The 14,702-nt window shown below is 46.2% G+C and overlaps 1 protein-coding gene across 4 annotated transcripts in view; it reads left to right on the forward strand.

Annotated features, from left to right (window-relative positions):
- The window catches only part of CAPSL (calcyphosine like), a 38,385-nt gene extending 32,939 nt beyond the window's left edge, over positions 1–5,446 (forward strand). For 2 of the 4 annotated variants that reach the window (XM_056546594.1, XM_056546584.1), the window contains one exon: positions 3,228–5,446. In XM_056546594.1, coding sequence (XP_056402569.1) covers positions 3,228–3,329 — 102 coding nt within the window. In that variant the 3' untranslated portion in view covers positions 3,330–5,446. The remainder of the gene's footprint in view (positions 1–3,227) is intronic. The other 2 variants (XM_056546606.1, XM_056546614.1) reach the window with 2 other exon arrangements.
- Positions 5,447–14,702: the final 9,256 nt, after the last annotated feature.

The raw sequence follows: 14,702 nt of genomic DNA on the forward strand, positions 1-14,702 counted from the left end.
GCACCCATATGGTCCTGAATGCTAGACATAGCTGGCAGAAGCAGGCGGCTGTGTGCTCCTCTCTCTGGCTACCCGCTTAGTCCAACCAATTAATGCCCCCACCTGAGGCTGCCCACTTACTTTTCATCCATCATCAGCCTCTGCCTCGTACATACTGTTATTGGCACCCATATGGTCCTGAATGCTAGACATAGCTGGCAGAAGCAGGCGGCTGTGTGCTCCTCTCTCTGGCTACCCGCTTAGTCCAACCAATTAATGCCCCCACCTGAGGCTGCCCACTTACTTTTCATCCATCAGCAGCCTCATCAGCCTCTGCCTCGTACATACTGTTATTGGCACCCATATGGTCCTGAATGCTAGACATAGCTGGCAGAAGCAGGCGGCTGTGTGCTCCTCTCTCTGGCTACCCGCTTAGTCCAACCAATTAATGCCCCCACCTGAGGCTGCCCACTTACTTTTCATCCATCAGCAGCCTCATCAGCCTCTGCCTCGTACATACTGTTATTGGCTCCCATATGGTCCTGAATGCTAGACATAGCTGGCAGAAGCAGGCAGCTGTGTGCTTCTCTCCCTGGCTACCCGCTCAGTCCAACTCATTGCAAAAGCCTGTGTCAGCATGGAGATCCCGACCAATCAAAATGAAAGTCAAGTTTTTTAAAGAAGCCTTGTTGGCTCGTCTGACTTGTCTGTTATAGTAAATACTTGTGTTGTGCACCAAATAACTATTCTGGATTATTTTTTCTTCCTTAGAGCTCTTTGTGGTGTTGTATGAATAAATTCCTCTTGTCAATAGGATGTGACCCTGCACGGTATAGGGCTGTCGATTCTGAGTGGGCAATGTCAGAATTGGTCAGGTCACATAGAAATGTCAAGTGGAAAGGGCAACACCCAGTTGTCAATTTTTTTTACATTTCCAGGAGGAAAAAATAGAGGAACAGCACAAGACAGATATATAAAAAGATATGCTCCAAAATTGTTATATCATGGTAAATACAAGTATTTATTAAAACTGACATGTCGAGAGGGATGACAGACAGGTAGCGGGCATATTACACCTGCTGCTGATCACGTATAAAAGACTCCTATGCCCACGCTGTATGTTTATAGCACTATATGCCACCACAGGAATAGTTACAAAGGGGGCTGAGGTTGCAGTTATTCCCAGGCCCTGAAACCTGAGGGGACCTTAAAGGCCGGAGAGCTTCTGCAATGGGGCCACTAGTAGCCTTTAGCGTTGTTCATTTCCCTTCTAGAATTTGAGAAATGAAAATAAAAATGAAGGTAATAATAAAATAAAACTCCGCTGTACTCCGTTTTAATCAGTTCCGCTTAAAGGGGTACTCCGGTGGAAAACTTTTTTTTTAAATCAACTGGTGCCAGAAAGTTAAACAGATTTGTAAATTACTTTTATTAAAAAATCTTAATCTTTCCAGTACTTATTAGCTGCTGAATACTACAGAGGAAATTCTTTTCTTTTTGGAACACAGAGCTCTCTGCTGACATCATGACCACAGTGCTCTCTGCTGACATCTCTGTTCATTTTAGGAACTGTCCAGAGCAGCATATGTTTTCTATGGGGATTTTCTCCTGCTCTGGACAATTCCTAAAATGGACAGAGATGTCAGCAGAGAGCACTGTGGTCATGATGTCAGCAGACAGCTCTGTGTTCCAAAAAGAAAAGAATTTCCTCTGTAGTATTCAGCAGCTAATAAGTACTGGAAGGATTGAGATTTTTTAATAGAAGTAATTTGCAAATCTGTTTAACTTTCTGGCACCAGTTGATTTAGAAAAAAAAAAGTTTTCCACCGGAGTACCCCTTTAAGCGGAACTGATGAAAATGGAGAACAGCGGAGTTTTATTTTATTATTACCTTCATTTTTATTTTCATTTCTCAAATTCTAGAAGGGAAATGAACAACGCCAGAGACTTTCTGGCACCAGTTGATAAAAAAAAAAAAAAAAAAAAAGTTTTCCACCGGGGTAGCCCTTTAATTTTTGTTATTTGTAATGGAGAAAAATACTGTGCATCATTATGGTTTTTTTCTCCATCATAAATAAGGGATATTCTAACATACATTAGTAATTTAACATTATAGTTTTGGGGATGGAAGTTGTATTTACATTCGTTATTGCTACTGTTCATAATGGGCAAAAAACTGAATGGAAATGGTTAAAAAAATAACTGAATTACAAGTGATAAACAGATGTTTTACCGGATAAGAACATTTGTTAGGCTGGGTTCACATTGCCACTCGCATCCGATCCATTAAGGGTCCTATTGGCTCTTTTTTATTTTTTGAGACTTTCGGACTTTAAAACAGGTCGGATGCAAACGGCTACTACCGGGTCCCAATGGGCCCCATTCACTTGCACGGGGTCGGTCGGTGATCCAGTAATTTTACAGGAATTTAGCGGTTTCTCCGCTAAACTCCCGTCCTTCTCGCTGGATTGCCGACGGAACGCAGAATAGCAGAGTCCGACGAAATGTGAACAAGGCCTTAGCAAGCCGTTGTTTTAGATTTCATTTTACCAAAAATATTTTAATACAAGGGTTTGTTGACTTCCGTTAATAATGACCTCCATATGTGATAATAAACATTTTATAACATATTTGCCTAACACTGCCTTAGACAGTGCCACCTGCTGTCAGAAGGGGGCAGCACAGAGGTGTAAACCCTTCCCAACCCATGGCAAACACTTACAGCATGGGTTGGTTGAGGAAATATGCTGTACTTGGGAGCCAAGCCACGCAATACCGGGCTGCTATCTGCACCATGATGACCGACCTTGGCTCTGCAGGCTGTACCAATAGTGTGCTGATCTAAAAGATCAATGTAAATCTTATGCATTACATTGATCTATGTAAACAATCAAATGATCGCTTAAAAAAGGGAGGCTAAAAAGAAAAAAAGATTTAAAAGAAAAATATAATATTACTGCATGCGGAATTGTTTAATCTAATAAATTATAACATTACAAACATCAAATATTTTTAATTTTTGGTCACATCATATCCCAGAAATTTTTTTTTATAAAATTTGATCAAAATCAAAATGTCTGTCTATCTATCTATCTAATCTATCTCCCCTCTGCCATGTAAGAAGACCAGTATACAAAGGTAGATTTTGCAGCTCAGAATTGGACTCTCTCTTATCCCTGGCACTCCCTGGTGAAGCAGCCTTGTCATCCTATTTCTCAAGGCTAATGCTGTTTTCTCTCACATTCCAGGTGACAAAAGAAGAATTCCTTAACTATTATTCGGGAGTGAGCGCATCGATTGATAGCGACGTTTATTTTATACTGATGATGAAGAGCGCCTGGAAGATGTGATATACAGAAATATATATATTTTTTACAATTGTGTTTTTGATTTTTTTCCGGTACTCTAGGATCCACCCCCAATCCTGTAGGATTTGGGGATATAAACTTTACTGATTTTTTATTTATTTTTTTATACTTTACATCAATGGTTTACATCAAGACCCTAAAATGGATGAAGAATTGGGCTTATAATAATGCTTAATTCCAAACATAGTCCCTCGTCCCGCTATATTGGTGTCTGGTATTTCAGGTTGTTGGGATCAGATACGTTCTTATCATCTGTACTGCATGGTTGACTGGATTCACACTGAATTTATAGCCTGAGGACTCCTATACCTCCAATAAAAGAGTGCAGCATAGATTGGGATATGTGGCATGCTCCCAGAAGGAAGCCTCTTCTTCTCACAGTCTCCATTTCACCTTCTAGGTGTTAACAAGAACTGGGTCCTCTGATGAATCACACATGGTGAAACACGTAGGAGATGATTTTGGGAGCAGGCACTTTTTATCTTTTTAGGGCTTACCTGGTCAGGGTTAGGCACTAAAGTTACAGGGGTCCCCCTTATTAGGACGAGTGCCTCAACTATGTACTACCATCTAAGCTATAGTCCTTTGTAAGCAAAAAGTCTCTGGGGGTTAATTTACTGTTATTAGGGACATTTTTGTGGACATAGAAACACTCCAAGTATAGGGTATAAACCCAACTTTTGCCATTTTATGTGCAGCATAGTTTTGCTTCTTTTTACAATTGTTTTTAATGTTTTTTTTTTTTTTTTTCTTCATTTTAGCTATTCTACTAATCATATAACACAAGGCTAGTTTTACACTTCAACTCACAGTTGACATCGATGGGTCCCGACAGATTCAAATGACTTAAAGCAGAACTTCCATTCATATAAACATATCCCCTATTCGCCGGGTCGCCGGGGTCCGACCGCTCGATCTCCTGTACTGCGCTCCCGCTCTCTGCATGAAAAGAGCGGTGTCAACCATAGCAAGAAGCTGCAGCTGACAAGCCCTCTCAATGCAGCTCTATGGCAGAGCCGGAGATTGCCAAGTGACACGCCCCATGTCAGCTGCAGCTTCGTGCTGTGGTCGACATACCCCATTCAGGAGGAGAGCCTGGCTGCCGTTCGGGAGATCGCGGGGGGTCCCAGCGATTAGATAGGCCATCATACATGAGTCTACCCCAGTGTTTCTCAACCAGGGTGCCTCCAGCCAAAGGCTGTCCGGGTGTGCTGGGAGTTGTAGGGTGCTGGAGGCACCCTGGTTGGGAAACACTGAGGTAGACTTATGTATGATATGGTGGCCTATTTATATAAGGCCAAAAAATTTGTATATGGGTATTTGTTTTTAACAATAAACAATTGATTCGGAGAGTCTTTAGACCCTTTCAATTTTTTCACATTTTGTTATGTTGCGGCCTTGTGCTATAAAATAAAAAATAATTTATCATTGCCCCCATCCATCAATCTGTACTCAATGTTGATGGAGAACCTTTGTCCCAGTCTGAGGTCTGGATCAGGTTTTCATTAAGAACTAGCTGAGTACCCAGCGTTGCCCGGTTTTTCCTACCTTATCCTTGTGGGGGAGAAAAAGCAACAAAGAAGGAAGCTTTTGTCCTCATATCCCATCCTTAAATCCTGACCCCATATCCGCTCCTCATATCCCGACCCCAAATCCCCTCCTCGAATTCCAAACTCATATCCTGCCCTCATATCTTGACCTCATATCCCGACCCCATATCCCGACCTCATATCCTGTCCCTATATCCCGTTCCCCTATCCCGTCCTATCCGGTCTTCATATCTAATCCTCATTTCTAATCCTCATATCCCATCCTCAGGTGGGGCTGTGTTGTGGTAAAGATATTGTAAGCTGAAAATAAAAGGAGTGTGGCTTAAAGGGTGGGCATGTATTTGCAAGATGGGGCATGAAATGCGGGGATGGTTTGGCCAGCCAGCCGGACTGACGCATTCACCAGGAGATGCAGAGCGGAGCTTGTGGAGTAAGGTACCAGAAGTCCCATATACTTGTATGGGACTTGAAACAAAAACGCCAACCTTCACATAAGGGGGTAGGTTAGGATTAATTTAACTATTAAATATTTTTAATTTTAACATGTGACCAAGTATTATTGAAATATCTCCAGCCGTTTGGAAGTTATGCAGTAACATATATTTCCCATAGACTTGTATGGGACTTTAAATAAAAAACCCTGACTCTCGCAAATGGGGGTGAGTAAGAGTTAAATTACCTATCCTATGTTTTTAGTTGACATATAAGTAACATGTGTGCCAAGTTTCATGTTAATATCTTTAACCATTTGGAAGTAATGCTGGAACATACACACATACATACCCACACACACACACACACGCACACATACATACACCCCTACATACATAAACACACATTGAGTTTTATATATATAGAGATAAGGCTATGTTCACATGGCAGAATTTCCAATTCCCAATTTCTGTGTTCTTAAAACTGATGAAATTCAAAGGTCTTTACATTTTGCGGAATGTGAAATTTCTGCTACTGAAATCCCACAGTGTGAAGGGTACGGCGGATGGCCACTAAAATTCTGCCATGTGAGCATAGCCTATCTGTGTATTTCGCTCCATTCAGCTTTCCTTCCACTCTAACCAGTCTCCTTGCCCCGGGCCAATAAAAGTACCTGGTTTCCTCCAGACATGATGCTGCCCCCACCATATTTCACTGTAGGGATGGTATTGGGCACGTGATGGGCAGTGCCTGGTTCCCCCCAGACATGATGCGGCCCCCACCATGATCACTGTAGGGATGGTATTGGGCAGTGCCTGGTTCCCCCCAGACATGATGCTTCCCCCACCATGATTACTGTAGGGATGGCATTGGGCAGGTGATGGGCAATGCCTGGTTCCCCCCAGACATGATGCTGCCCCCACCATACTTCACTGTAGGGATAGTATTGGGCAGGTGATGGGTAGTGCCTGGCTTCCTCCAGACATGATGCGGCACTCACCATGATCACTGTAGGGATGGTATTGGGCAGATGATGGGCAATGCCTGGTTCCCCCTAGACATGATGCTGCCCCCACCATGATCACTGTAGGGATGGTATTGGGCAGGTGATGGGCAATGCCTGGTTCCCCCCAGACATGATGCTGCACCCACCATACTTCACTGTAGGGATGGTATTGGGCAGGTGATGGGCAGTACCTGGTTTCCTCCAGACATGATGCGGCACCCACCATGATCATTGTAGGGATGGTATTGGGCAGGAGATGGGCAGTGCCTGGTTTCCTCCAGACATGATGCAGCCCCCACCATGCTCACAGTAGGGATGGTATTGGGCAGTACCTGGTTTCCTCCAGACATGATGCTGCCCCCACCATGATCACTGTAGGGATGATATTGGGCAGGTGATGGGCAGTGCCTGGTTCCCCCCAGACATGATGCTGCCCCCACCATACTTCACTGTAGGGATAGTATTGGGCAGGTGATGGGTAGTGCCTGGCTTCCTCCAGACATGATGCGGCACCCACCATGATCACTGTAGGGATGGTATTGGGCAGGAGATGGGCAGTGCCTGGTTTCCTCCAGACATGATGCTGCCCCCACCATACTTCACTGTAGGGATGGTATTGGGCAGATGATGGGCAATGCCTGGTTCCCCCCAGACATGATGCTGCCCCCACCATACTTCACTGTAGGGATGGTATTGGGCAGATGATGGGCAATGCCTGGTTCCCCCCAGACATGATGCTGCACCCACCATACTTCACTGTAGGGATGGTATTGGGCAGGTGATGGGCAGTACCTGGTTTCCTCCAGACATGATGCAGCACCCACCATGATCATTGTAGGGATGGTATTGGGCAGGAGATGGGCAGTGCCTGGTTTCCTCCAGACATGATGCAGCCCCCACCATGATCACAGTAGGGATGGTATTGGGCAGTACCTGGTTTCCTCCAGACATGATGCTGCCCCCACCATGATCACTGTAGGGATGATATTGGGCAGGTGATGGGCAGTGCCTGGTTCCCCCCAGACATGATGCTACCCCCACCATGATCACTGTAGGGATGGTATTGGGCAGGTAATTGACAGTGCCTGGTTCCCCCCAGACATGATGCTGCCCCCACCATACTTCACTGTAGGGATGGTATTGGGCAGGTGATGGACAGTGCCTGGTTTCCTCCAGACATGATGCGGCCCCCACCATGATCACTGTAGGGATGGTATTAGGCAGGTGATGGACAGTGCCTGGTTTCCTCCAGACATGATGCTGCCCCCACCATGATCACTGTAGGGATGGTATTGGGCAGGTGATGGGCAGTGCCTGGTTTCCTCCAGACATGATGCTGTCCCCACCATGATCACTGTAGGGATGGTATTAGGCAGGTGATGGACAGTGCCTGGTTTCCTCCAGACATGATGCTGCCCCCACCATGATCACTGTAGGGATGGTATTGGGCAGGTGATGGGCAGTGCCTGGTTCCCCCCAGACATGATGCTACCCCCACCATGATCACTGTAGGGATGGTATTGGGCAGGTGATGGACAGTGCCTGGTTCCCCCCAGACATGATGCTGCCCCCACCATCATCACTGTAGGGATGGTATTGGGCAGGTGATGGACAGTGCCTGGTTTCCTCCAGACATGATGCGGCCCCCACCATCATCACTGTAGGGATGGTATTGGGCAGGTGATGGGCAGTGCTTGGTTTCCTCCAGACATGATGCTGTCCCCACCATGCTTCACTGTAGGGATGGTATTGGTCAGGTGATGGGCAGTGCCTGGTTTCCTCCAGACATGATGCTGCCCCCACCATGATCACTGTAGGGATGGTATTGGGCAGGTGATGGGCAGTGCCTGGTTTCCTCCAGACATGATGCTGCCCCCACCATGATCACTGTAGGGATGGTATTGGGCAGGTGATGGGCAGTGCCTGGTTTCCTCCAGACATGATGCTGCCCCCACCATGATCACTGTAGGGATGGTATTGGGCAGGTGATGGGCAGTGCCTGGTTTCCTCCAGACATGATGCTGCCCCCCACCATGATCACTGTAGGGAAGGTATTGGGCAGGTGATGGGCAGTGCCTGGTTTCCTCCAGACATGATGCTGCCCCCACCATGATCACTGTAGGGATGGTATTGGGCAGGTGATGGACAGTGCCTGGTTCCCCCCAGACATGATGCTGCCCCCACCATCATCACTGTAGGGATGGTATTGGGCAGGTGATGGACAGTGCCTGGTTTCCTCCAGACATGATGCGGCCCCCACCATCATCACTGTAGGGATGGTATTGGGCAGGTGATTGGCAGTGCTTGGTTTCCTCCAGACATGATGCTGTCCCCACCATGCTTCACTGTAGGGATGGTATTGGTCAGGTGATGGGCAGAGCCTGGTTTCCTCCAGACATGATGCTGCCCCCACCATGATCACTGTAGGGATGGTATTGGGCAGGTGATGGGCAGTGCCTGGTTTCCTCCAGACATGATGCTGCCCCCACCATGATCACTGTAGGGATGGTATTGGGCAGGTGATGGGCAGTGCCTGGTTTCCTCCAGACATGATGCTGCCCCCACCATGATCACTGTAGGGATGGTATTGGGCAGGTGATGGGCAGTGCCTGGTTTCCTCCAGACATGATGCTGCCCCCCACCATGATCACTGTAGGGAAGGTATTGGGCAGGTGATGGGCAGTGCCTGGTTTCCTCCAGACATGATGCTGCCCCCACCATGATCACTGTAGGAATGTTATTGGGCAGGTGATGGGCAGCGCCTGGGAGGAGCCCTCCCTTCCTCAGATCAGGGACCCTGATCTCATGAGGGGAAGGCTCCTCCCGAAATGCGTAATCATTCCTTTTATTTTTATTTTACTAATAAATGGTCCTGCTGAGGATCTTTTAACCCCTTTTAAGGACCAGGGGTTTTTCCATTTTTGCACTTTCATTTTTTCCTCCTCACCTTTAACCCCTTAACGACGCAGGACATATATTTACGTCCTGCGTCGGCTCCCGCGATATGAAGCGGGATCCCGCCGCGATCCCGCATCATATCGCGTCGGTCCCGGCGCTAATCAACGGCCGGGACCCGCGGCTAATACCACACATCGCCGATCGCGGCGATGTGCGGTATTAACCCTTTAGAAGCGGCGGTCAAAGCTGACCGCCGCTTCTAAAGTGAAAGTGAAAGTGACCCGGCTGCTCAGTCGGGCTGTTCGGGACCGCCGCGGTGAAATCGCGGCGTCCCGAACAGCTGATCGGACACCGGGAGGGCTCTTACCTGCCTCCCCGGTGTCCGATCGACGAATGACTGCTCCGTGCCTGAGATCCAGGCAGGAGCAGTCAAGCGCCGATAATGCTGATCACAGGCGTGTTAATGCACGCCAGTGATCAGCATTAGAGATCAGTGTGTGCAGTGTTATAGGTCCCTAGGGGACCTATAACACTGCAAAAAAAATGTAAAAAAAAAGTGTTAATAAAGGTCATTTAACCCCTTCCCTAATAAAAGTTTGAATCACCCCCCTTTTCCCATAAAAAAAATAAAACAGTGTAAAAAAAATAAAAAATAAACATATGTGGTATCGCCGCGTGCGTAAATGTCCGAACTATAAAAATATATCATTAATTAAGCCGTACGGTCAATGGCGTACGCGCAAAAAAATTCCAAAGTCCAAAAAAGCGTATTTTGGTCACTTTTTATATCATTAAAAAATGAATAAAAAGTGATCAAAAAGTCCGATCAAAACAAAAATCATACCGATAAAAACTTCAGATCACGGCGCAAAAAATGAGTCCTCATACCACCCCATACGTGGAAAAATAAAAAAGTTATAGGGGTCAGAAGATGACATTTTTAAACGTATAAATTTTCCTGCATGTAGTTATGATTTTTTCCAGAAGTGCGACAAAATCAAACCTATATAAGTAGGGGATCATTTTAACCGTATGGACCTACAGAATAATGATAAGGTGTAATTTTTACCGAAATATGCACTGCGTAGAAACGAAAGCCCCCAAAAGTTACAAAATGGCGTTTTTTTTTCGATTTTGTCGCACAATGATTTTTTTTTCCGTTTCGCCGTGCATTTTTGGGTAAAATGACTAATGTCACTGCAAAGTAGAATTGGCGACGCAAAAAATAAGCCATAATATGGATTTTTAGGTGGAAAATTGAAAGGGTTATGATTTTTAAAAGGTAAAGAGGAAAAAACGAAAGTGCAAAAACGGAAAAACCCTGAGTCCTTAAGGGGTTAAAAAATCATAACTCTTTCAATTTTGCACCTAAAAATCCATATGAGGGCTTATTTTTTGCACCACTAATTCTACTTTGTAATGACATCAGTCATTTTACCCAAAAATCTACGGCGAAATGGAAAAAAAAATCATTGTGAGACAAAATTGAAAAAAAAACAAAAACGCCATTTAGTAAATTTTGGGGGCTACTGTTTCTACGCAGTACTTTTTTCGGTAAAAATGACACCTTATCTTTATGCTGTAGGTCCATACGATTAAAATGATACCCTTCTTATGTAGGTTTGCTTTTGTCGTACTTCTGAAAAAAATCATAACTACATGCAGGAAAATTTATACATTTAAAATTGTCATCTTCTGACCCCTATAACTTATTTTTTTTCCGCATATGGGGCAGTATGGGGGCTCCTTTTTTGCACCGTGATCTGAAGTTTTTAGCGGTACCATTTTTGTATTGATCGGACTTGTTGATCGCTTTTTATTCATTTTTTCATGATATACAATGTGACCAAAAATACACAATTTTGGACTTTGGAATTTTTTTGCGTGTACGCCATTGACCGTGCGGTTTAATTAATGATATATATTTATAATTTGGACATTTCCACACGCGGCGATACCACATATTCTTATTTTTATTTACACAGTTTTTTTTTTAAATGGGAAAAGGGGGGTGATTCAAACTTTTACTAGGGGAGGGGTTAAATGATCTTTATTCACTTTTTTTTTCATTTTTTTTTGCAATGTTATAGGTCCCATAGGGGACTATAATACTGCACACACTGATCTTTTACATTGATCACTGGTTTCTCATAGGAAACCAGTGATCAATGATTCTGCCGCTTGACTGCTCATGCCTGGATCTCAGGCACTGAGCAGTCATTCGTCGATCGGACACCAGGAGGCAGGTAGGGACCCTCCTCGTGTCCCAGAGCTGTTCGGGATGCCGCGATTTTGCCGCAGCAATCCCGAACAGCCCCCTGAGCTAGCCGGCAGTGATTTACTTTCACTTTAGATGCGGTGTTCAAAGGCGATCATTGCCGCGCGCTATTAGCCACGGGTCCCGGCCCGCTATGACGCGGGGCCACGTCATGGCCCGCATTATAGAAAGGGAAAGGACTCAGGACGTACCGGTATGTCCTTGGTCCTTAAGAGGTTAACCATTATTTGGACTTCACCTCTTCCATATAAAGAGTCTGCAGCGCCATATTCTAAGCTTCCTTTTTCTTCTGCCTTCTCCACTAATCCTCAGGACGACCGTGGTCTGTTCCTGCAACCCAGTGGCTTTTTAAAAAAAATTATTTATTTAAGTTTTACAATAGTAATAACAAACACCGCCAACAAGGCGAAAAAAGAACAGTTACAGACAATAGCACTCCCGAGAGGTCCCAGAGACCGTCACCACCATCGTAATAAGGAGGGAGAGTACACTGAAATAGGTACCCGTATAGCAGAGGAGCAGCCCTGGGACCCACAAAAGACGACCCACACAGACAGAAAACCAGACATACAGCAAGCACAATTCCTGACACCACACCCCAGCCCCAACCACAAAATAGAAGAGCACACCGTAACAACCTACTGAGGCAATCTAGCCAGCGGGTCTGCCGAGACATCTAACAATAGCCAAGGGGTCCACACCTTATCAAATTTCTTAGGGCACCAGCGACTAAGATATAGAGCCTGATGCAACGGGACATATTTGTTTACCAAAGATATCCACTGGGACAGCAGGGGGGGGAGGAGGTATCCTTCCACAACATGACTACTACTTTGCAGGCACAATACAACAGAAAACGAATCAGCAAGCGTCTATGTGAGCTAGAGATCAGATCATTAACAACCCCCAACAGGTCAGCCAGAAACCCCATCACCTTCCTTCAGAAGACCGCAATGACGGGACACTCCCACACAGCATGCAAGAAGGTACCAACCTCCGAGGAGTACCAAAAGCACAGGTCAGACGGAGAGAGACCAATACGCTTAAGCCGAGCAGGGGTATAATACAGCCGCAGGACATATCTGGATTGGATCAGCATATCTCTACAGCTAACAACCATTGCATAGTAAGAGCCTTCAACCTCCCTCCATTGACCCTCAGTCAGACCCGGTATATAAGCCACCCATTTATGATAGGCTAGGGAGAAGGGGCTAGGCACTAGTGACTGAAGAAGGGCAGAGGACTGAGTAAGAGGTTTGGATAGATCCGTAGTAGCTTCACCTCCGAGAAAGCGGGTAAATGACAGGGAGCCAAACTGTGCCTGAACAGCATGCCTGAGCTGAAAATACCTAAACAAGGCACTTCTAGGGATGCCATAACGTTCTCTCATGTCCGAAAAGGAGAGGAAAACCTGATCCTCCTGGAACAGGTGAAGCACAAATTTTACTCCATGCGATCCAAAAACTGTCCTCCTGTAACCCATGTAGTGAGGTAAGTGTACGTTCCCCCACAAGGGTGCCCTGGGAGATACCAAGGGCTGCGGAAACCTACTCGACACCACGGACCATACCCTAGCGACCGTTAACAGAGGAAGAGGATAGGAAGAACGAGAATGATACCTGTAGAGTGTATTGGTCAGAGCTTCCTAATACCCCATAAGCGCACCAGCCAGGGCAGTGGCCGAATTTGACAGGTCCAGGTCGATCCACCACACTGCATAGACCAACTGAGAGGCAAGAAAATAGTTGTATATGTCAGGGGCAGCCCAAGCCACCACGCTGCTTGGGAGCCTGAAGAAGGGCCCGACCGAGTCTGGGAGGCTTCCCCTGCCAATAGAAGGATCCCAGAGCACCACTTAACACACCAAAATACTTCTTAGGGGGAATGGCTGGGGCTAAGTGAAATATATATAAAAATTTAGGAAGGTAGATCATTTTAAAAATATTGATCCTATCAGCTAAGGAAAGAGGGAGCGTGGACCACACCTTCAGTCTCTCCACGGTTGAGTGCAGTAGAGACTCTAGATTCAGAGGAATATAATCTAATAGGGACGGAGTTACCTCCACACCCAGATAGCGAAAGCGAGGAACCACCTGCACTCCAGCCGGAAGAGAGCGGGTGGGATAGGGACCCCAGAGGAAAGCGCCATTAGAGGCCCAATTAACCTGCAGGCCCGAAATCACCCCAAATCTATCAAGCAGGTCCACAAGGGACACTAGCGAATCCTCAGCATCCGCCATATAGACTAGAGTGTCATCAGCATATAGGGAGACCTTCTCGATTATAGACCCCTAGGAATACCGCAGATACCCGGGTCCCTACGAATGGCTGTAGCCAAAGGCTCTATCGCAAGCTCAAATAAAAAGGGAGAGAGCGGGAACCCCTGCCTAGTCCCATGCCTCAGAGGGAAGGGAGCTGAAACATCTAGGTTGGTACGGATACGGGCCCTGGGACTATCATACAGCAGACGAATCCAAGCACAGAACCTGGGGCCAAATCCAAACTCGCTCAACACCTCCCAGAGATAGGGCCACAAGACTGAGTCTAAAGCTTTATAAATATCTAAACTAACAACCACACCTGCAGGAAACCCATCTCCTACCACCACTATATTGAGCTGAGAGGGTGCATCATACTGGCTAGTATAAAATTCCCGGAAAAGAGAATTAATCATCTGAGAGTCCCCCACTACAACCCCATCACTACCCTTAAGACAGGGAATAGAGGCTGGAGGGCGTGAATCCTTTGCCAGATAAGCCAGCAGTTTACCATTTTTATCCCCGAATTCAAACTGGGCCGCCTCCCTGGCCGCCAACTGCAACTGAACCCTATCCTTCTGAACACCCAATAGAGACCTCTGAGCTTTAGCCCATACCCTTTCATTTTCAGGGGACGGATTCCTAACGTACTCAGCCTCCAAGACACCCACCTCCTGCAACAATTTACTCTCCAAAGCCAACCTTATCTTCCGCTGACCCGCAACTCCCGCTATGAAGGCCCCCCTAATCGTAGCTTTATAAGCATCCCACTGCACTAACAGGTCAGAATAAGAAGCATTGTGTTCCCAATAGTCTGTGTGGGCAGCCCCCAACGCCTCCCCAACCACCTCAGCCTGTAGCCATCCTGGATGCATGCGCCAAACATGGGAAGGGGGACTAGGGCCAAGGTGCAAAACTACTGAAACTGCAGAG

Source organism: Hyla sarda, chromosome 1 (assembly GCF_029499605.1).
Source record: "Hyla sarda isolate aHylSar1 chromosome 1, aHylSar1.hap1, whole genome shotgun sequence".
NCBI lineage: Eukaryota > Metazoa > Chordata > Amphibia > Anura > Hylidae > Hyla > Hyla sarda.